This window comes from Neodiprion pinetum, chromosome 5 (assembly GCF_021155775.2).
Source record: "Neodiprion pinetum isolate iyNeoPine1 chromosome 5, iyNeoPine1.2, whole genome shotgun sequence".
Taxonomy (NCBI): Eukaryota; Metazoa; Arthropoda; class Insecta; order Hymenoptera; family Diprionidae; genus Neodiprion; species Neodiprion pinetum.
In genome coordinates this window covers 33,780,402-33,803,589 of record NC_060236.1, presented here as the reverse complement: position 1 = coordinate 33,803,589, position 23,188 = coordinate 33,780,402, and the positions used below count along the sequence as shown (strand labels likewise).

The 23,188-nt window shown below is 37.9% G+C and overlaps 3 protein-coding genes across 4 annotated transcripts; 1 reads left to right on the top strand and 2 right to left on the bottom strand.

Annotated features, from left to right (window-relative positions):
• Window positions 1-5,630: 5,630 nt before the first annotated feature.
• ova (ovaries absent) lies at window positions 5,631-12,495 on the bottom strand. Of its 2 annotated transcripts, none has more exons than XM_046629335.2 (7): window positions 11,712-12,495; window positions 10,791-11,128; window positions 10,508-10,648; window positions 10,220-10,417; window positions 9,917-10,096; window positions 9,294-9,792; window positions 5,631-9,107 (listed from the first exon to the last, which is right to left on the bottom strand). In XM_046629335.2, exons 2-7 carry the CDS (start codon window positions 10,995-10,997, stop codon window positions 8,407-8,409), a joined length of 1,926 nt encoding a protein of 641 aa, XP_046485291.1. In that variant the 5' UTR covers window positions 10,998-11,128; window positions 11,712-12,495; the 3' UTR covers window positions 5,631-8,406. The 2 variants fall into 2 exon arrangements, with proteins under 2 accessions (XP_046485291.1, XP_046485290.1); XM_046629334.2 differs by having other exon boundaries at window positions 10,791-11,077.
• Window positions 12,496-13,375: 880 nt separating this feature from the next.
• Window positions 13,376-21,807, top strand: LOC124220446 (protein dispatched). Its single transcript, XM_046629333.2, has 9 exons — window positions 13,376-14,090; window positions 14,596-14,733; window positions 14,808-15,500; window positions 15,582-15,969; window positions 16,060-16,649; window positions 16,733-17,296; window positions 17,399-17,699; window positions 17,782-18,082; window positions 18,166-21,807. Exons 1-9 carry the CDS (start codon window positions 13,953-13,955, stop codon window positions 18,521-18,523), a joined length of 3,471 nt encoding a protein of 1,156 aa, XP_046485289.1. The 5' UTR covers window positions 13,376-13,952; the 3' UTR covers window positions 18,524-21,807.
• LOC124220448 (targeting protein for Xklp2 homolog) lies at window positions 20,049-22,403 on the bottom strand. The gene is made up of 7 exons (XM_046629336.2): window positions 21,975-22,403; window positions 21,719-21,806; window positions 21,518-21,650; window positions 21,359-21,454; window positions 21,096-21,275; window positions 20,850-21,008; window positions 20,049-20,731 (listed from the first exon to the last, which is right to left on the bottom strand). The coding sequence occupies exons 1-7, from the start codon at window positions 22,099-22,101 to the stop codon at window positions 20,558-20,560; spliced, it is 957 nt and encodes a 318-aa protein (XP_046485292.1). The 5' UTR covers window positions 22,102-22,403; the 3' UTR covers window positions 20,049-20,557.
• Window positions 22,404-23,188: the final 785 nt, after the last annotated feature.

Here is a 23,188-nt window from a genome sequence, read left to right as displayed (position 1 = left end):
CATCGTTACATCAGATCACTATTCCGGTTGTACGTAGGTATTTTAAACGCTAAAATAACGTGTGACGGATGCTTATACAGTGATTACAGACGATCGCGGGTCGCTCTACAAGGAGTGTCCGATTTGTTATCCGCAATCATCCAGCAGACGTCAAACTAAAAATTTCCACGTCAAATTTCTACAGGTGATAAAATTTTTCCAAAAAATCTTTCTGATGCATGATTGCGTCGCAAGAGATGACGGAACGCCGAAAAGAGGTCGCTATTACGATTTACAATCCTGTTCACCGAATTACTTTTCGCGAAAGCTGGTAATTAAGATTTGTAACGATATTAGGAAAACCCGTATAATTCACGCAAGAGTGAGCACTGTAGGCGTCATAATTGTTCTGTTTTTTACACTCCGGCGTTCAGGTCCACGAAAATGTCAACCGTTTACATCTGAAAACCCAGTTGTCAATACGAACTCGTTGCAATAAGTTCGTTTTGCATCACTCGTCAGCTACAAAACTGCTAAAATTGGATTGACAAAATTTCATACACTGATCCCCATACATGTGTATACACAGTAATTATCTATCGATAGAATGGTATGTTGCCTGCTACAGTTTAATGCGCATGCGCTCAAATTCGAGAGCATTTGTTTGTCAGGGTGACCAACAGTCATAAATTCAGATTTATGGTGGTAAGAGGTGAGGAGGACTATGTCCGCGTATAGAAAGTGTCCATAAAATAGAGTACAATTGAGATGGCGTTGCTGCAGCAAAAGTTCCACAAAGCGCCAATCAGATTGTTACCCTTATTGTTTATGAGCGCCATTCTGGTGACTTGTTGAACCACTATTTGTCGCTTTTTTGGTGGACACTTTTCCAGTTGAAAGTCCATACGAGATACTTCTCCTTACTTTTACTCTCTATATTAAGATGACAGGTCACCGCGATGTATGTAACCTTAAAAACTTTGACAGTTGTCGGTATTGAATGCAATTGCTAGTGACAACTGTCAAAATTTTTGAGGTTAGGTTCATGATGGTTGGTCATCCTGACAATCAACTGCTCTCGGATTGTAGCGCATACGCATTAAACCATAGAAGACGGCGGACTATTCCGCCGATAGATAATCACTCTGTATAATACGTATAATATATAGGTAGGTATATACTTGGTCAGCTCATACATTCATTCAAGTATTTCCCTATATGAATTCACGTAATGATACCCTTGGTTGTTACTTAAATCGTATATGGATAATTGAAATCAGACTGTAGCGATATAATATCAGAGACGTGATGCGTGTACAACTTTAAGAATACTCGAGAAGCTATTCGCTGAGGCTTAAGATTAATCTCGCGCGATAGTTGATTGCTCCTCAATAAGTTTAGTGGTCCTTAAGAGAAACCGCTCCAAAATTGAAATCGAAATATGTTACACACAGTCAGCGGTAATTATATGTATAGAATACGGTATGCCGTTTCGTATAGCATCGACCTATATAAATTTCGTATCTATTTACATAATAAAATCTTATATCGCTTTCGGGATCGTCAGCTTATAAACTCCTGCGAATTGATCATCCATGGCCGTACAGAAAAGAAAGGATAACAAAAGAAAAAGAAAAATAGAACAAAATAAGGAAAAAAGAAATTCAGGGACCTTCGAGCTACGTCATGTAAGAATAAATTGGGTTTACTGCATGCAGACGAGCGTGACATCACGTACCTTCTAACGTTTTAAACATATACCTATTCCGCCAAGCCGTCCTCATGAAATACAAATGAAACAGATGTATGCAATCGATTAAGATTAACGTGGGGTATATATAACGTGAGTAGAAACAAAATAAATAAAAAGTGACAAATAGTTCAAAGCATTACTCGTCGATTATAATCTTTCGCCAACATCGCAGATTCCTTGGAATACCTTCTCGTCTGTTTTTCAATAGCTGTAAAGCATGTATTTTTGACCACCACTACTTTTCACACTTTGAATAGATCAGTAAATGACTCACGATCATCGACGTAGTTACGTTGTTATCCCGAAAATAGAACATGTCTACTATTTTTAAGAAAATTGGACACGTTCAAACATGTGTGTAACGGTATACCTACATGGGTATGTAGGTGTTTAATAATTGTGCCTAAAAACATCCTGCCGCCTCTTAATTGCTCACTGCATGCGTGTATAATTAGCTTGAGGATTTCTTTCAAGCGATGCCCTTAACACGCTTCCACGAGCTTTAACTAACTGCCGAAACTCTCACAAATAGGCCGTTGCCAAAGGTGAGAGAAAGAGAAGAAAACACAAAAAGTGAGTAATATCTGTAACCGGCTGAGGATTGTCAATATATTTACCGTACTTTTTTACACCAACCAAAAATAGTATCGTTTCGATGATCCTTTTGTCATTTCTACCCATATACGTCAAAACGTGGCGCATTATAATTCTCACATCAGCCGCTTTCTCAGCTAATTAGCATAATTAACCATATTACAGCCGTTACGTGCAATGGACGTCAAAAAATTGATTAGTTGAGACCTAAGCTCATTATAACTGTGCCTTGAAGATTTCATACGCGCAAATACAATCTTTTTTTTTTTTTATCCCACTTTTTATTCTCTCTGAGAAACAGACAGAAACAGATTACCTACATCTTTTATTTAACAATCCCTGATGTATACACTTCGGTACTTATAGTCATCCGCGTGGGATGTCCAGTCCTGGCTTTAAGGGTAAAAAAAAATTGTTCAACATCATACCAGCTACGCTCGTCTACATATTATATACACATCAAGGCCCCTATTTTTAAACGTGATCTCAAGTTTTTATAGATTTTAATGTTGACTGAGCTTAGACGACACTTCTATTCTTTATTTATTATTTCTTCATGAAATGGTGACCATCCTCTCGTCAACCTTCCAGGATCCACGAACGGTGGAAATAAACCTCGCGCAGCGTGGCACGCGACACGGATCTCCAATTAGCTGGGAATCCCTTAGTTTCGAATGTGTGTTGTTGATAATCGACGTGGTGACGTACCTACTGGGAATCTGCATGTTCCCTCGTCCGTAACGGATATAATGGTGTCATCTTTTTACTGTGTCCTGGTACCGCCAACCGTGTGCCTCGCCATGCACTACAGGGCAAAAATCACATAACGGTCATGTTTGCACAGTAATTAAATTTTACAATTTACAGACGTCGTATAAACGGTTGCAGTTGTCTACTGTATACTAAACTTATCAATCTGACGTAATATTACTGTACTAGCAGAGAGAGGAATTGCAGAACGTCATTTTTCACGAGGCTGAAGTTAGTAACGTTAATGTATCGAAACGTTGAAACAAAAATTACTATTTCGTACCTTTAGAATACCTGAAGAAGTTGAATTTACAAAATCTGAACTTGCCGATGCTGTATTAACAGTTTACTATATTCCAAGCAATCTTAAAGTTGCAAAATAAGGACTTTTTCCGAAGATGCATCGTTACAACAACGTTACAAACTTCAGACTGATCATTTTTCAGTCCCGCGCGGAGATGAATGGCGTCGCAAATTATCTCCCATGACTTAATGATCGAACTATTTGATTCACGAGGCGTAACATTAGATCACGGACAATCATATACTTAGTTCCCAGAAATTTGTTCACGGTGTTGGACAATTCACAATTCGAACCGATTTCCGGAGATTACGTCACCTGGTACAATTTGTGTACGTATATAATATACTTGTCGACCTTGCCATATTATATACTCGAGGGTTAGAACATGTATAAGGAACTTAAATGTAATTTCCCTCCCAGAGTTTCGAAAATATTGTTTGCAACTTCGAGTAAGGAAAATTGTGAAATTCTGTAACCAAGTCGATAAAATTTGAGAAACATGTTGCATCTGTTGGAGTATAATCTTAGTCGCGTACAGGAGAAAGCCTTTAAATTGATGATGTGGTGGAAAGGGTGAATTTGCAAACTCTCTACAGACACTAAATTAGGATCTAAGGTCTTACCAACAGTTGATCTCATTTCTTACACGAACTGCTTTTTGTACACCGGCCGGGTAGGTACGTTTAACTGTAAGAGATGACGTCGGACAACTTCTGACGTTTGATTCCATGACACAGAGAATTCCGTTAATATGAAACGTAACGTGAAATTAAGGAATGAACGAATCGCAACAGCCATCATCCGCGCCGAGGCAATCTGCAATCTGGTATAATTGTACTTAACGTAACGTGATTGATTCATTCTTCTCTGACGACGTATGATCACAATTATAAATACCATTCTATTGGCGTGACAAAACTTGGAGTTTAACCCTTTCAAAACGGTTGTTCATTCCAGTGTACATACGTTTGAAAAATTCATAATCAAAGTTTTAACCAACCGATTTTTTTTTTAAGGATGGCTTTGGACAACAGTTTCAATACCCATTTGACAAAAATATATCGAAGACTGTCTCTTAATCAAGTATGTTTCCTAGTCGAAAAAGTGAAGCTAAAATATTAGAGAAAAAGGTATCCACTGTAAGGTACACATGTACAACTTTTGGTATAGGTTTAGGAAAATTCTGGAAAAATTCAAACATCGTTGTTGAAAGATACAGAGTCGAAGCTCGTTGAATTTTTTTTTCCCGCCATTCGTTTTGATTCAGTTCTAAAAGGGTTAAAATTGTTACGGATGATGGATACAGAATTTGACTGGTTGAAGTATATTAAAAATTTGCCTGAAATTTTTACTTTTCTTTGGTTCCTTAAGGAATTTTTCTTTTTCATTTCATTCTCCAACCGGTATTGGTCAGTTGACGACGTCCCGAAGTTCCTCGAGCTATGCGATCAGCGTTAGCAAATATTGCGAAACGTGTGGAGAGCGGGACTGATCTATGACTCACGATCGAGTGCGACCTAGTTTGATGGGGTAGTTCTTGGTAAAATGAAGTCACCCGCTACCGGTAAACTACCTACCTGTCTGACTTATCCACCCCCTAACCAAACCTTGAAACACAATGGCTCATGCTCAAGGTGATAAGGCGATTCCGATGAAGGGTGGAGTGTAATCGTGAAACTGAAACCCGTGAAAAAGATTCCTAGTAGTATCAAAGTAATGCGTAGTTCGTTCAGATGTGCAATCAACGAATTTGTCTAGAAAGTTTGAAAGGACGCATGAATTAAATTTACATGTGAATTACAATACAGGATAGAATAGATTAAATTAGTTTCTCACACTGTTACAAACAAATTGATACGACTTTTTGCTAACTTATCCAGACCATGGGGTGCTTAACGTGAACGTGGTTAGGGCAATATGGCGTCAAGATTTGGAGTCACCTGACCGTTTCAGGTACATATAGTTAGCAAATACAAAGGCATAAAAATTATTGTACAAGCTGTAGGACTTTCGTTAAGTGACATTACATTCCTCTAGAGTGAAACATGGGACTTAAAATCGCCTTTTTAACTAAATACGACACAGCAAATATGCTCTGTGGTATTATTTACTGCCACCAGATGGCGTCTTATTAATTTATGGGTCGAACAAGTAATCCACGTTCCCAAATCCATTGCGCACCATGAAGAAAATAACACGAAACAAATGGAAATAGGAATAAAATAAATGTTATGATAGATATATCTCTTTAATAAATTCATTACAATGATATCGCGGGATGTAAATCGGATTTATGATAATGATAGTTTTCAAATAAGCGCATAACGTTGATAATTCAGTATAAATACAAATTTGTATACGGGGGATCACATGCGTATGTAGTCTATAATGATTAAATATTGAAATACAATCTAAATAAAATGTCTGCGGTATATATTACAATGAGAAAATATATAATTATTCGCTAACGTATTTGTAATACTACTACATATTATCACTATATAAATGTACGCATAATCATCTAAATGATAGTTATCGGTCGCAAATCGTTGTATTAATATTAATAAAAATAATAATAATAATAATAATAATAATAATAAAAGTAACAATTGTCGCAATAATAATGCTAATAGAAATAATAATAATGATAATAATAATAATAACCTTCGTGCTACTTCGGTATAAACAGCCGTATATGTAGATATCATAATCGTAGTAAGTTATGCAAATCTACCTTATTATAATAACAATATCCATCGTGCATTCGTACCGTGTGTAAATCTCTCTGCGCCCCACCTGTCCATTTCAATAATGAACTTTCAGAATCGTGCTTACAATTAATATTTCACCCAAAAAAATTTTGTTCAAACATTCGATTTGATTTTTACTTGATTTTCGCAAATGGTGAGAGCTACAACTGACAGAATAAGCGTATTTTCGTATTATGTATATATTGTACACCGTACATACATAGTTAAAACTGAATAAATCTTGTTGAAATCAGTACGTGACCAAGTCGCATACGATTAAACGCATTGGAAAAAAAGAAATTAACTATCATCGCGTCATTTGTCGAGGAAAAAAATAATCAAATAAATTCAATAATGAGAGTGAACGTTTCATCTTTCTTCTTGCAAATTGCAAGTTTCGCGGGCTTCTGATATAGGTTCCAAAGTGTATCGTGGTATGGTTTATAATGTATGAATTTGATCTTTTAATACGGGAAAAGACGCAATAATGTTAATAATAAAGATCATGAAAATGATAATAATAACAATAATAATTACGATAAATACATAGTTTTAAAGATGAGTAGTGCGCGGGAAATACATTGACAAATTTTTATTCAAAAATATTAGTTTTCTAACTCAATATAACAAATGTAACAATAGTAACGCGTAATGAAAACAATGCGTAACACGAGTGTTTCTATATGTATAGCAGACTGTCTAACTAATTTGCCCTTTTCGTGTTACATGTTTCGTATTTTATTCCCTTGAATCTCACGTTTATATGATTCAATCTTTTTGTGATACGGTATGATAAAAATGATTTATCAATTCAACGATTAACTTAATCATTTTCAACAATTCAATAAAATTTACTGTAGCGAAAACATATTCTGACTTTAGTGAAGAAAAATAATAATATAATTTCAGCACCCTAAAAGAAATTTCGTCTACCGGTTTAACGATCAAAATTCTGTTTTCGAATAACAGAATGACATTTTACCAGTACAAAAATACGCCCAACTAAACGATACCCGGTATGAAATCGTGGCTGACGCAGCAAATTCAACTAATCAATGGTAATTTCAAAAGAAACATACGTATATATGTGTATAATATATACCTTTACAGATTCAGATTTACGAAAACGATTACATTATAAGAAACGAGCCTTTTGACGAATCCGTTGGAAAAATGATATTCATAATTGACGAGCTAAATGGAGAAACAAAAGACAAACTGTATAAGGAATATTCAGATTTTCCCCGTGATAGACCCGGAAAATTGAGAAATCAAAGTCACTCGAGGTTACCGTTATTGTGTCACTGGTAGATAGTATAATGTGTCTACTCATAAAGCGGCGCACAATCGAATTGTAGTACCGTCTTTTCTTTTTGTTAGAAGACCTAGATAAATAGGTTTGTTTTTCCCAATTTCCCGGTCGTACAGAGTTTCAAAAATTTCGCTTTTGAAAACTACAAACTCAATTTTATTTATAAACCGTATTTCTTTGGACAGGTGAACATTACGCCTCCTTCTCGAGGACTCGCTGACATATCTGATTTAAACTCCAATTCAACGATAAAAAGTGCGTCTCAAATTGACCGATTTTTTGGCAGGTGATATGAGAATAATAATTTCAAAAGTCTCTATGATTCGGCGAATCAGAGTCCGAGATACGTATCTTAAGGCCACAAGAGGGCTTCATACCTTTTTCACGCCGAAACCAAAGGTTTTTTTTTAGAATTCCGCTGCATTAAAATTAGCTACGATGTTCAGGTCCAACTAAGACCATGAATAATGTAAGAGAAATAGGCTGTCTCATCGCAATTATAAGAAAATATATCTTTCGCGTATAAAAAAACAAAATCAAAACCAAATTAACAATAATTACAATAAATACATCTGGGCGCAAGATATATTTCAAATTTTATAAAATTCATTACGACCGAATCGGCTTTTCTCCACACCACCGGTCTATGTTGTAATTAGTAACGTTTATCTAAAAATATAAACGTACGAGTATCGCTTTGCATCCTTCAAAAAAAAAAAAAAAAAAATTTCAATATTCTTGTAGCACTTATTATACTATCGTCGGGCGGTAAATTCGAAAATCTCTGACTCAAAACAGCATCCAAAAATTTACAGTTTATTTGCACTTCTTACGAACAGAGCTGAAACAATTCCTTGATTTTCGTCACTTCAAAACCATAAATGGACTTATAATCAGCTTGCTACGTCTCCTTAAGCCATTTACTCAGTTGAAAGACGTCTTGTCTTGTTTACGATCGTTGTAGTTATTCTAAAAGGCCGGAACAAGGCTCGGATATTCTCTTCAGCCAATCGCTTGTTGAATCAGTCGTGTAAACGCATGGACCAATGCGAAGTCGCCTAGGTATAAAGTTTGTAAGAAAGGTCGGTGTGACATTTTGATTTTCCGACTGCATTGGATCTCTGTTTTCATCGCATGTATTACCAACTCCATTCGAATTATCCTCTTCGTCTGAGGAGCAGAGGTCGATAACCGTTACTATGTTCTCTATGGTCGATGATCTTTCTTCATCTCTTCTAAGCTCAGGGGTTCGAATTATCGATAAACGACTCAAATTCTTTTCAAGACTCTCGTTCTCGTGCTGAGAACTGCTCCCGAGATTCTTAACTTCCGGTGATCTCAAAGGCTCGGTTGAATCTTGAGTTTCTTGTACCCGTGCAATGGGCGTCACTGTTGCTAACTCATCATCGTCGATGACAATGAGGTCGTTCTCAACGCCAGCATATTTACGCTTGGCAGAAAGGGACGACGAGAAAGAACAACGCCGTTTAGATTTGGGTGCGGGACGTGGCCCACCGCCCCGTATTTGTCGAACGCGCTGTTTTGGGAGCTGGTATTTATCAAGGTTACTTTTCAACTCGTCGATCTGTCGAGGCGTTAGTAAAGTTATGGGTACGATAGCCTTGCGACATGCGACGCAGAGTATCTGCGATCGAATGCTTAATACTGAAATATAAAAAGGGTGGTCATTTGTCAATGATGCGTGATAAAATTTCATTTGTACTGTACACTAAAGACTGGGGCGTTCGTTTGTACACAGAAAGGGGCACAGACGTACATGCCGTTATTTTTCTAAGTTGAAACGTCTGTGCTCCTGTTAAATTATAAGGCTAGGCGTCGATCAATACGTACTAGGCTTGCCCCTCAAAGAATTGAACTTGTACTCGTGTACGTAGTCGTCTTGAGGAGGCTTGTCACGATTTGCTTTATGCGATACGATCCATCGGCTAGTATCCGTTATTCTGTCTAACCATCTCGGTCGAGAACCGTTGCTAAGCGGTGGAGCGATCAAGTATCGCTCTATCCTTTCAAGTCTTTCTTGTTGCGTTACTTCTGTCATGGTACGAGATTTTTTAGCCATCGCTATACCGGCGGGGGAGGAAAACGGAATCGTTGGACAACGTGCCAGGTTTACTGATCCCCTAATACGTCTAGAGCTTCGAACCGCCTCCGTTTTCGTCGTCGCTTCCGCGCAAGATTTTTTCGGTAAACGTTTCGAGTCGTTTGACGATAACGCGAAATATTCCAGGAACTGATTTTGCACCATTTGTGGTCCTGCCGATACCTCCGGCGTAACAGGCCGTGAATTGCCGCTGCTTTGTTCCTGTTCGCAGCACAATTTTTCATGTTCCTAAAATTTTCAAAACCGTTTAGTAACGAAATTACAAATAATCTACCAAAAGGATTTAATTTGCATGGTTTTAGTTTTGTAATTTGACAATGGGCCAGAGACCAAATGAAAGATTATGATGTACCTTCATTTTCTTGAACTCATTGAACTCGGCGTCGCAGTTATCGCAGAGATATATGTCATCGCACAGAACTGGCTGAACCACAGTCTGTAGCTGCTGTTTCGTTTTGCTGGCTGGTCCAGAAACTCCGCTATTCCTCGGAAGCAGCAACCTTCGCGGGCTTTCAATTTTTTTATCGTAATTCTGAAAACAACATTGAAAAAATACCAAAGTTTAGGATCATTCGAAGACAGTAAGGTGTAAGTATTGCACAAAAACATGCAAAATAATTTATGAAATAACTGTGATCAAGTAAATTGAGCGCACCATATTTTCATTTCGGAATGTGACAAGCAGCTTTCCAGTGCTTTTGTGGAAGAGGCTCGTAGTCGAGTCCCAATTATCGACATATTCTAGCTTGTCTCTCGGGTGTTGAGCGAGGTGGGAACAAAACCTCAGCAAATATTCGCTGCGGTGATAAGTATAGCAACGAAAAACCAGTTTCTTCAGGTTCCCCATCCAGCTCTGCAATGAAGAGAAACAGAAGAACGATCTGATTTCACGCCACAAGAAATTAAGGGCCTGGCTCCCAACTACTTTGCTTTAAATAATTACCTCGTTTATCTTACGGGGCCGTACAAAGGGATTTGTGAATTTGATCTCCTTAGGCCACCATTGCGGTTCGCCAATCACCTTTGCAGTATCGTGCCCGAACGAGCACTGCACCATAAATGTTATGAAACGTTCCAGTTGAGGCTGCAAAACCATTGATTCATTATTTCATATCAGAAATTGTTAATTGAAAAGTCTGAATTTCTGAAGACAGAAGCATGTTGAGCAATATCACTAATAATTCCTGGGTGCGAATCCTCCTAATTAACTTCAGAGTCCTAATTACCAAGGTGATTTTTTCCAGGGAAGTTGGGTACCCGTCCGCAAAAAGGAGTGGAAGATTCGAAATCATAGAACCATCCTCGATGCAACCGGCATCAGTTGGCTCCTTGCATTCAGTGGCAGCCATCATACTCTCGTCCAAATTGTTGGGGATTTGGTCGTGCCCGAGTTCTGCCCGATCCCCTGGCTCTTTCCCTGTTGTAAACCTCATCTTCCTCTTACTACCATTCTAGTAGTTAGAACATTGGCTCCGCTGAGGTATTAGCCGCGTTTATGGCAGAGAACTTAGCTCTGCAAGTTGCCAATTCTTATGTAACATCGACGCAGTGTTCGGCATGTAAACTGTTGTGTGTATAATTCAAAGGTATTTCAGGTTTGGAGTAAAAAGAAAATTGGTTGAGGATTATTACATTCTTTATTTATTGACTATAAGGATAATAAATACACTACAAAAAAATGATTGACCAAAGTAGAGATTTACAGGACGTTTCACATGTTGGAAATAATTTCAGAGGATTTGGTCAACATGTGACAAATTTTAATCATTCGGGTCATGTTGAGAAAGTAGAAAGCGGGTTTTGCAGTTTCTGAAGCTCTCATAGAAGCTTGGTATGCATGATCAACAATTGATTGCAATGTTCAAAAGCTGTGCTCTATTTGCCTGGTCATATCTAGCGATGTATTTGCCATAAGTAAATATCGAAAATAATAACCTGCGTGGATTTGCAGGAAAAGATAAACAACCGTTAGGATGTTCCAAGTCAAACAATTTAGACGCAAATTACAAATGGATTAACGTTATCGCGATGCTGACGTCAGGGAAAAAATATTCACTTTTCTCGTTTGAAACTAGAGCTTCGAGGATAACGTTTCCATCGAAGTATGACCAAGTGTCAGTTAGTAGTCAAGTATGCACATATATTACCTTTGTGTTCCAAGCTGTCGCTATATCAACGGTTAGCCTCCTCTATATAGAGAGTGTTTTGTTTTGCTCCGGTTTTTCCCCCACACTTTATAGGCCTTTGCGAGGTTTCGAAAGCAAATTGGTTCTTATCATCGCCCCGCGCTGCGCGCACACGATCTTCCTTCTTTCTTTATTATTTTTTTCCATATATTTAACGCGTTACACACCCCCTGCTAGTCCAACTATTATAGTCAAAGGACAGGCGATCGGTGGTTGGTGGTAATACCCGCCAACTAAAAAATGGCGTCGGATCATAAGCTCTGAGCAGGATTGTGGTTTGACATACTGCAGTTGACACTGATTCAACTATCGCTATTTATCCCTAATCGTCAACCCAGTTCACAAATATTCAATTTTCAAAATATTTATGAAAATCTATAAGGAACACACAATCAATTAATCTCCACTTCAGTGTTGTTATTTCCATTTACTATTAACAATCTCAAGATAGGTGGACAGTAGCATTTCTCCAATTATGACGCACAGCCGCAAACTATAGAGTACACAGATCATTGTTCTAATATTTTTTTTCTAACGCTACTAGCGTCACCAATCGGCTCGCAGCTATGGCTTTCCCGTTGGGACTTCCCCGTTAAATTCCCTTCTCCATCACCACTATCCCCATGGCCATTGTTTATTACCCGCCATTACTCGCGTTTTCGCAGTCTAGCCAACGTATTGAAATAACACGAATATTTTAGTCATATGGAATCATGAAACGCAAATAACAAAGCGAAAAAATGTTATTTTTTTCGATGCCAAATAATGATGCTAGAGCTATCTAATATGTCGTATACGATTGTGGGTATGACACACCAATTCTAAAAAGTATAATCTATCCGATTTATAAGTACTGCTGCCCACAGGATGACCGTTCAAATTAAGTTGCAATCACGAGGATTACAGATAGTTTTCGTTTACAGTATCAAGTTGCAGCCATTGAAGTTGATTTCAAGTTGAAACGGCATCGCGCTTGTTTTTATATAATCATTTAGGCCGCTGATATTTTTAGTTTTAAATTTATTTCTGATCTTTTATTGTCACGCTCGTAACGTTATAGCCCAGCAGCGCCTAAGCCGAAAAAACAAACTGCACAATTTTTTTGGGTTGAACTACAAAATGTAACCAATGTATTTGCGACTATTTTTTCCGATAGTACCGTAAAAATAAACAAAATATCGGTTTCCTGTAAAATGTAATTTTCTCAATAAAGATCGGACTTGTAGTTATATAGCCTTTACGACAAACCCTGTACCTTACTTTCCAATGTATTTAGTCTTTATAAAACTAATATGGAAGTGCAACCAAAAACTTCGAGTTTTAACGATCACTACTGCAAAGCTATATTCAAAGAGCGGATAATGAAGTATCAGAATTCCGAATTTTATTTTCGTTTACGTGTAAATACAAAAACGCGCAAACGAAAGTTGAAGGTATTTGTTATAATCGAGTTGCGCAAAAATGATTAAATTTGTCTACCGTTACCACAAGTGCTTTATTACCGTTATGAAGTGGATTTTTGCAATTTCGTAGCCTGGTTTTCTGCGCATTGTAGGACATCAGTGCGCGTGTCGATTTTTCCCAATTCTCCCAGCGTCTCAAAAGCCGGGACAACAGAGAGAAAAACGCGCATGCGTCCGTTAATCCCGACAGTAGCTTAATAGTAGAAATGACGCTTTAACCTCGAATTTATTGGTCTCTTTCAGTATAAACAAAACACTCATTCCACGCCTATATACAGTGTATAATCCAAATTTCAAATACAAATGTAAACTCGGGGGTCTTGACGGTCAAAAAATTAACCGCATCGGCAATGATAATAAAAATTACCAAATCTCTGCCTCTCTGGAAAGGTCGTCGCGATTATTGGAAATTCTCAGTGTACATCGCGAACGGTGTTTTAACTAATGTCCTGAACCCAGATATTAATTGTAATTAAGATTGCGTTGGCTTTGTTTTCTGCTAGAGCGCAACAATTGTTATATTTAAAATTAAGAAATCAAATTTTAACCGTATATTACAGACTGATGCCAAATTTCAATTGTCTTAATCTCAACAGCGTGCTATCGGTATTGTACCTACATATACACGATATTTGCTCAATTTTCCATTAGCCCTTTATTATATAGTGCGTAGAAAACTAAATAACAATAATATTAAACTTGAGGCGTAACTCAAAAGGAAATATTCTTACGTACAATCATGGAAATATGGTGGTTTTCCCGTGTCGTGGCTTATCATCCCTACGCTATTCTTGCCGCTGTTTTCGTCTTCTCTTCAACTTGTTTGATAGTCCCGTTAACTACTAAAAAATTCCCGGACTTTTCCGACCCGCAATTAGTAAGTATAACAAGTTCTTTTCCGGATAAATAATCAATCTCATCGCGTACGATTATTTATATAATCATTGTCTATTTATATGTGTGGCCAAGCTTTCATATGCAACAGGGGAATCCCATGATTACAATTTCAATGCACTTTTTCTTGAACCATGAATAATGTATTTACTAGATTGCTTATATTATAGATTGATGAATGTAATCAAGATTTCATAATTTACTTTAAACCTTTTTCATTTTATAGAATGTAACTAGCCGGATTTCGTGCTTCATCGTTAGTTTTATGCTCATTCGCAATGGTCACGAATTCGAATTTCCAATTTTCATTTTTTTTTTTGGTTGAATTGATAGTTGATTAAATAGACGGCATTTTTTTAAACATCAATCGCGCGGGAAATTACCTGGTCAGCAGTGCAATTTTCGTCAAGTATAAGTCATAGAAATTATGGTATATTTCAATAAATTCAGTAAATACTAGTTTATTAACATAATAATAAACTTCACAGGGTTTCGAAGCTCGAGGAACAGTCTTGGCATCGAGATTAACAACATGGCAAAATTTGATAGAAGCAATTAGGCCTCGAGGAAGTCTCATTGCAAACCCTCTGGAATATTATCATCATATTTTGCAATCAATGAGCCTAGTAAGTTATTACTATCTTATCATTGTTATTATTGATGCACGTGAAGAAGTAACAAAGTATTATTTTGTTAATAGAATGAAACTAGTTTGATGACTCACAACACAACTACCCAGATAACTGTAGATAAGAAGAATCGTAAAAAGGGTAAAAGAAAGGGTAAAAAATATGGGAAGAATAAAAAAAATACAGATACGGAGGAGCAAGGTGTGAAAAAAGACAAATGGACAGAGCTGATGGAGTTGAAAGAAAATCAGAGTTTCCGTTTGGAGAATCCAGAGACTATAAGGAATCACGCCCACTTTGATAGCGACGGTTTCTTTTGTAATTCCCCGACCGCAGCCTATGCTCGTATTGTCCTCAGATCTGTTTCTGGTACCGAGAACTTATGGTCTCTGGAAGGAATACTGGCTCAGTGTCACATTGACGCTGCGCTTCGCGCCAACAACGAATTTCCAGCCTTGTGTCAAATTCAACTCCAAAACCAGCACGGTGATACAGAAAAAAAATGCTGCCGAAGCTGGTCACCAGCAAACTACGTGGCTTTACTGTCGAACAGAACCTCTTGTCTGGGTGTTACAGAAAGTGATTTGAACAGAGTAAAACTCTTGCTGAATAGGTGTGCTCATTTTTATCACAACCTTCAGCTTACTCCAGACTGCGCTGACGACCCTGATTGCCGAAGGCATGTGACCCCCGATTGCTATTTGCACAATGCTCCGTATCATCTACTCTATTATCTTCTTGATACCGAGTTTATACCCTCTTACGTAAGTGTCTCGTCGTATACTTTTCCTTGAAAGTGCACTACTATTGGCATCTTTCACTGCGTCTTTCACTTTCATTTTCAGAATGGAACCACGTCACCCAAACTGAACACAACTCTAAATTCCGCCATGCTTTTCTTACCAATGGCTGCCAGTTCTGCCACTCTTGACTTTTATCGCGGACTAAACGAGGATGAATTAACTTACGGCAAATTCAAAGTACAGGGAATGCAGCTGGGGCTGAAGAGCACGCTCTTTGATCGCCTTTTGGTTTCAGATTCTTGTCTGCTTCTCGCAGGCTTCGCATTCGTCACAGTTTGCATATGGGCGTATACCAGCTCAATTATACTAACGGTAACAACCATACTTGCCGTTCTCTTCAGTCTGGGCATATCGTACGCCTTTTATACTCTCGTTCTCCGAATAAATTTCTTCCCATTCATGAATTTGCTGGCTATTGTTGTCGCTGTTGGTAAGAATTCTATCTCAAACGTCAAGCAATATTGTAACCTAAATGGGATTCTTCAGCCATTCAGATTGTAAATACACACAATGTTTTCAGGAATTGGGGCCGACGATGCCTTTATTTATTGCAAAGTATGGGAATGCGGGAAGCAGAAGAAATTGACTGGCGGCGGACTGGTCAGTCTGGTCCAAGAAACGATGAAGCATGCCGTTCCATCTATGCTGGTCACCTCACTGACTACAGCAGTTGCTTTCTTTGCGTCTATAGTCAGCAACGTTACGGCTATAAATTGCTTCAGTTTATTTTCTGGAATGACCGTGATAGCCAATTTCCTTTTGATGGTGACCTGGTTACCGGCAAGCGTTGTTGTCTCCGAACACTGTCACCTCACCTTATTATCGCCAGCCAATTTCATTGTGAGGAAAATCTACCGCCCCCTCAGGCTTTTCCTTGGCAAAGTAGCCACTGATTTTGGCAAAGTACTTTCCAGAATCGCTATCGAGTTCAGATGGTTGTGGCTAGTGATTTGCGGATCCACAGCTGTTGCTGCCAGTCTAGTTGTCTTCCGATATCCAGGCCTACAGCTGCCAGATTCCCCTGATTTTCAACTGTTCGATAGTTCTCACCTCTTCGAAAAGTATGACTTGGTTTTCTCGCAACGCTTCTGGTTTGAAAAGCTAGAACTGGTAAGCAAATATCATGACATGATTTCAGTTTGTTTGAAAATTAACAACAAGTTTTATCTAATTATCAGTATTGCAATCCTCAGGGAGACGGCGGCGAAGTTTTGCCATTGAGATTTGTGTGGGGAGTGAAACCCGTGGATAATGGGAACTACTTGGATCCAGGAGCAAGAGGAACATTGGAATGGGATGAGACGTTTGACGTGTCGAGTAGGAAGTCGCAGCTCTGGCTGCTGCAATTCTGTCGTAGTCTCAGAATGCAGCCGTTTTATCGAAGTACTTTGGGTCCCTTACTCCCAAACTGCTTTATCGAATCGCTAAAGGCTTTCATGCAGCGGCGTTGTGTGGATCCCATAGATCTGCAAATAGATCGAGCCCCGTGCTGCGAGAACAGTACTTTTCCCTACTCGCCATCTGTCTTGGAACATTGCGCAGCTGAAGCAAACGCTGATTTATATCGCACACCCTCTTACCTTTGGGGAGGAGAATCTTCCACTTCGGCAGGACTGAAGTTCCTCAAAGAAGACGTACACCTCACTTTGAATAACACCCAACGGCCTCAACCCAAAATCAAGGCCCTGATCATAGAATACGACAGCAATTTCACGTACAGTCTCTCATTCACAGAAATGGATCAGTTTTACCGTCAGGTAAAGCTTAATCAAACTAGAAGTAAAAAGAAGAGAAAAATACTGAAACATGCGACGACAAGTATTGTCCGCTCATATTCTGGCATCATTATTTATTCACAGGTTGAAAGCTGGATGAAGGAGCAACTGCTGAAGGCACCATCTGGAATGCGAGGTGGTTGGTTCATCAGTAGACTAGAATTTTACGAACTTCAACGAACTCTTTACGAGGGTACGCTATGGGCTATGGGAGTATCGATGATCTTAGCATTGGTGGTGCTAGCGCTAGTCACGCTCAATATTCTGGTCAGTTTGTACGCGATTGTTGCAATTGGAGCGGCGATAGTTGTCACAGTCGCATATCTTATTCTGGCTGGGTGGAGGTTGAACGTTCTCGAAAGTGTTGCGGTGTCCACAGCAATTGGTGAACAAAACTTTAATCATCTCATTACGTTTTTGGAGCCAGTTTCCTTTTCCCCATTTTACCCTGAATTCTTTCCACGCAGGTCTCGCGGTTGACTTCAGTCTGCACTATAGCGTCAGCTACAGAGCTTCCACCTCCGAGGATAGAGTTGATCGGGTCAAAACAGCACTCGAGCAAATGGGAGGACCAACGCTCATGGCAGCTGTGACTAGTGGAGCTGCTGGCGCACTTATGCTTCCGTCGCAAGTCTTGGCTTACATACAAATCGGATTTTTTCTCGTCGTCGTAATGACTGTGAGCTGGATTTACGCTACCCTATTTCTCTGCCCAATTCTGGCTGTAATTGGACCGTCGCAAGGCTTTGCCCAGTACCAGTATCCGAGGTACGTGAATCTCGTCGGTGAAATCTGAAAAGGTGCGAGGTACTATCGAATTTCATCTTCTGGAGATAAAAATGTTTTTCCAGATTTTCGGCATCCTGGTTCCGTTCAAGGTTTCGTAAGGAGACAGAAGAGACTACGACTGGCGTCATGGGGAACCGTAAAGCCAAGGAACAGACCAGGAAACAAAACAGGGAGCGAGAGCGTGAACGGGAAAGGGAGCGCAAAAAAGGCCGAGGGATGCTGTCGGAATCTACACTTAGCACGTCGAGCACCGTTTGCCAGTTTCATTGTGGCGAGCTGGAAGTCCTTGCTGGGAGAGGACCGCCATCTTCATCGTTGCCACCTTCTCCATCCTCGACTCTGTTGTATCTCGAGCCTTCGCAATCGGGTCTCTCGACAGGTAGAAATAACAAGCGAAAACCGAACAACGAACTCGACTAAGAGATGTATATGTGTCTTTCTGAATTCTGCAATCTTCTGCTGTTCAAATGGTAAGTAAATAAGAGTCTACCTAAAGTATTAAAGCTTACTGATGATTCAATGTCGTGAACGAATTGATGGACAGCTGATAAAAAAATTGGTGATTGTATCGTGTAATGCTAATTGTGTATACGTATGTGATGGTAAAGATGTTGCGGATAAAACATCGATGTACCTAACGGATAAATATAATTAATGTATCGAGTCTTTGTTGGCCGTGATCTCAAGGCTGAGGATATTAATATAAACAAGATTGTTGTTACACTGACTGTAGATTCAGGTGGGATTTTATTAATAGGTTGAAAGTTGAATCATTGTGAAAAATACAAACTCAAGTTGTAGACAACTTAAATCCAACTGAAAACTACTGGATTCTAGAGAAAACATCTGAATGACTTAAATTATAATAAGAATTACATATTCTTGGCCTGAAACAAATTTTTATGAAGTGAGATGTAGGTGCAGCTTAACGTTAAATTTTCCAAGTGTGTATATATGTGTATATATATGTGTATATATGTGTATATTATGTATATACATGCATATGCACAGAGATATGATATAACTTGAGTTATTACTACATGTTGTTATATGATCGTATGTATATATGTATACTATATTGATATTATTTTACTGCGACGTTACGTATACTTCGTAGATTATGGTGACGAGTCATTGCGAAAATCGCCAATACTTTTAAAACGACACTGTGAAGTAGTCCACTTATGTTCCTAATTTAAACGGTGTAACAAGCCATATGATATTGAAACGGGTATTCATACCTTAATAATACAATGTATTTTCAAAGGACTGGTGAATGTATTCTATATCAGTATTCAAGTAACACAATTTGCATGTGATGATGATAACGATTGCCTTTGATACAGTGACGTCTTACAGATCCTAGTTTAATTTTACCTCTTTTTAGATATTTCAAGAGAGCGTTATGCCTTCTCTGAATAAACTTATACCTCGTGAGAAATTTCATTTGTGATATAGCAGTGCTTTGAGAAGCCCTACAAACGTGTATCAAGTAAATATCATAACGATAAAGCTGTGTTAATTTAAACTATTGTATGCATCTCATACATATCAAACTTTTTAGTTTAGACATGATCCATTGGCACCTCATTTTCTACGCCGGTGATCGTTTTGTTTCTTAATTTTTACTCGAATGGTCCGCAAAGTATTATTAGTAGTAATATCATCGTACAGAATATTTGGCAGTTATATTTCATTGCTTGGATATTATAGGTATTGTCTCTCTGAGAAGCTCAAAAACCATCGAGTTTAATTTATTTCATAATTATTTTTATACAGCTAGTATATACTATTCACTTATACATACATACTTTTATTGCTAGATAAGTATATGCTTATCAGTTTTGTAGATTTAAGTAGTAACAAAAATCGGCAATCCAGGCATAGATCAGTGGAGGAATTATTTACTGTGAAACTGTTTGATTATATATTTACTACCTAGATCTCGATGGCCCAGTAGGAACACAAAAAAGCAAAATCAACACGGAAAATTAACAGTATTACCACTTTTTTTTTTCGCTTTCTACACGTCGGGTAAACTACCTTAGTGTTTGTCATTCCGTTCGTAAAACCGTATACTCGTAATTAAATACCGGTCAATATATTGAAGAATCTTATTGAAGACAGGTTGAACGACAATAAAACTGGTTACCCTCAAATGTTTTATTTCGTTGTGCATAATTATTAAAAAATGACGACAATTTACCAAGTTATCGCTGATATTCTTGGAGGTATCTGTGGTTAACGAGTCACCAAAGAAGAATGCTAGGAAGAAGGTCGGTGACTTGTACAACTAAACGTTAATCTTACTGCTATGAAGAATTGATCCAAGATTTACGTAATATTTATTATTATTATATATTATGATTAGACTAGGATATTAGGTACAGTAGTCTTTATTATTATGTTAATTACAAATAATTAATAATGCAAAGAAAAAAAATTGTAGAACAGTTAGCGTCGCTGTCGTTTAATTACGGCCGGAGTGATTGGCTCAGTCAGAGGACGCTTAGCTACCTGGGCTACTTGTACACTTTTAAAATATCGAATCGGCTGAGCTTTTGGCACCATTTTCTTCCTCATTTTTAGGATCTCTTCTTCCTCCCGCTTTTTCAGCGCAACTTCCTTCTTCAAATCACAAAATGCAAAGTAATGAACACATCTCTTTGAAATTCTGATTAGCAGTGTTTTTACTACTTTATAGAAAAATCTTACCATGCAACAGTCGAATGATTTTTTGACTTACCAATTGTCTCAGCTCTGCTTCTAGCTGCTCCTTATTCTTCAAATAATTGTCAAAAATCTTTCTTTCTTTTGCTCTTTGTTCAGAATTGAGAATGGGCGATGATGGCAGCATTAGAGGTTGCTTTGGCACTATCGGTTTGAAGGGAGGTCGCCGCAGGACCTTAACATATACGATTCAAACAGTACACCACAGTCAGTTTTCCTTTTGTGATTATTATTTATAACTATGATTTCCCCTGACTGATACCTTAGGTGATCTTGCTCTGAATTTTGGCGGTGCTGAATCCGAGTTCTCTGTAGCACATTTATGTTTTAATTTGGAATTTATAGTCATGTCAGTTGTATTGGTGTTAATTGATATTTTTTGCAAGAATTTCGGAACTGGGTTAGCTCGAAATTTTCGCGCATCTTTTTCTGCTTGTAACACCTGAGAACTTACCCAAGACATACATGTCGGTTAATTTCCAACATCAAGAGTCGCTCCTTAAATTCAACATCTAGAATACATACCGTCTTAACACGCTCAATTTTTCGCTGCTGAAGCTGCTTGTTGCGCTCATCAAAACTAAAGGGTTGCATCTTTATACCAGTTTTCTGTTTATCGAGCTGTGCAATAGAAGAAACAACGAACTTTACCATTTTTGGATTAAGTATATAATCTTAACTTACATTTGGTGCAGCCTGAGGCTTGCTATTCACCCTCCATGGGAAAGGCTCGAGACCTTGAACGCGAAATGGGGTGCTTGTGATAATTTTTTCCTGTTCTTTGGTGGGATTCTTCAGCCCTATCTTTTCTAACGGTCTAAAAAAAATGAGCATATAGCTATGATACATTTTCGAATTCATGTTTTATCAAACTTTTCATCTCACCTTATAAAATCGTCCGAAACGTCATTGGGCAGTGTCTGATAATGTTTATTAGTCAGTTGCTTCGATGAAAGATCTTGATTTCTGCGATCTACGTTTTAGTAAATATAAGATAAAAAGTATAAGATTTAACGTCACATAATAGCAGAATTTATAGTTTACATGGGAAAATAAAACATTGATTATATTATTATTTGTTTATGTAACAGCTGTACTGAAAAATATCGTTGTAGCTCAAACTAGGCACAACCATGGTTACCAAAAAATGAATCCTTTGCCTCTGGGATGTTATCAGCAAAGGAGATATACTGCGGTGACTCGATAGAGTCGTAAGTGCTTGCAAATAGAGAAAAGTGGGTATCGCTGGACGAAGCCATAACTTCCATAGTCTTGAAATTTTAATTCACAAAGAAACAGCTAAATGAGTACTGTTAAAATTAATGATTGATCACTGCAATAACGAGTTGATCGATAAAATTGATTTTTGGCAATACTCTTATAATTTCATGGAATTGTTCGGTTGAACAGAATATACTGAGCAAAATTATGAGTACACTATTACAGGATAGGTTCACTATTCAAGAATACAATATTAGGTGCTGATGATGGTGAGGTTTCAGTAGTACTAAATTTGAAATATAACTGATGCTGGTCACTTCAATACAGACAATGGATTTCAAAGTGTTTGCCTTCCATCAAGTCTGGACAAAAGGTCGTAGACTTTGCAGAGGGAACCAGAGACAATAACAAATGTTTATGGTTTGGTGTGTGTGACACATGTATTTAAATGAGGCAACAGGTACATACATCGTATACTTATGGGTACACTACTAAAAGTGTGATTAATATTTATTTGAAAGCTTACTGAAAATAGTACAAATGCCTACAATAAAACGGCTAAATACATACGATAATTTACAAAATTTTTGGTACGAAAAATTTCTGATCATCCTACTCTGAAACAGTACAAAACCGAATTTAAAACACCAGAAACAATTAGAGTTAGAAACTGTGAAGAGCATTCAATGGGTTGTGAAAGAAATCGCATTGATTGTATGTCTTGCTGAAACAGTTTGTGCTACAACTTTTTGGTGGACATTTCAAAATGACTTCGAAATAAGAAAAAAGGTATGAGTGTAATGATTATGGGACAATTGAATTTTTTCATGAACTAAATTACAATGTTCAGTATCTATAATAATCATATGTGGCATAATATAGGGTATGGAAATTAATAATACGGATTTTTTCTCATTTATTATTAGCTCACATTTTTGAGCTAATAAATTTTTCATAAAATGATTTGCTGGAGTTTTCTTTATTCATAACATGGATAACAATTGGGTAGTAGAGATGGTAAGCCCATATATGTGTGACCATGCGCGTTCACGTATCTGGGATCATATCAGTAGTTTCACTTTTCACATTTCCCGCCATCCAAGTATTCTGATTGGTTGACTAAACTTTTGAAAC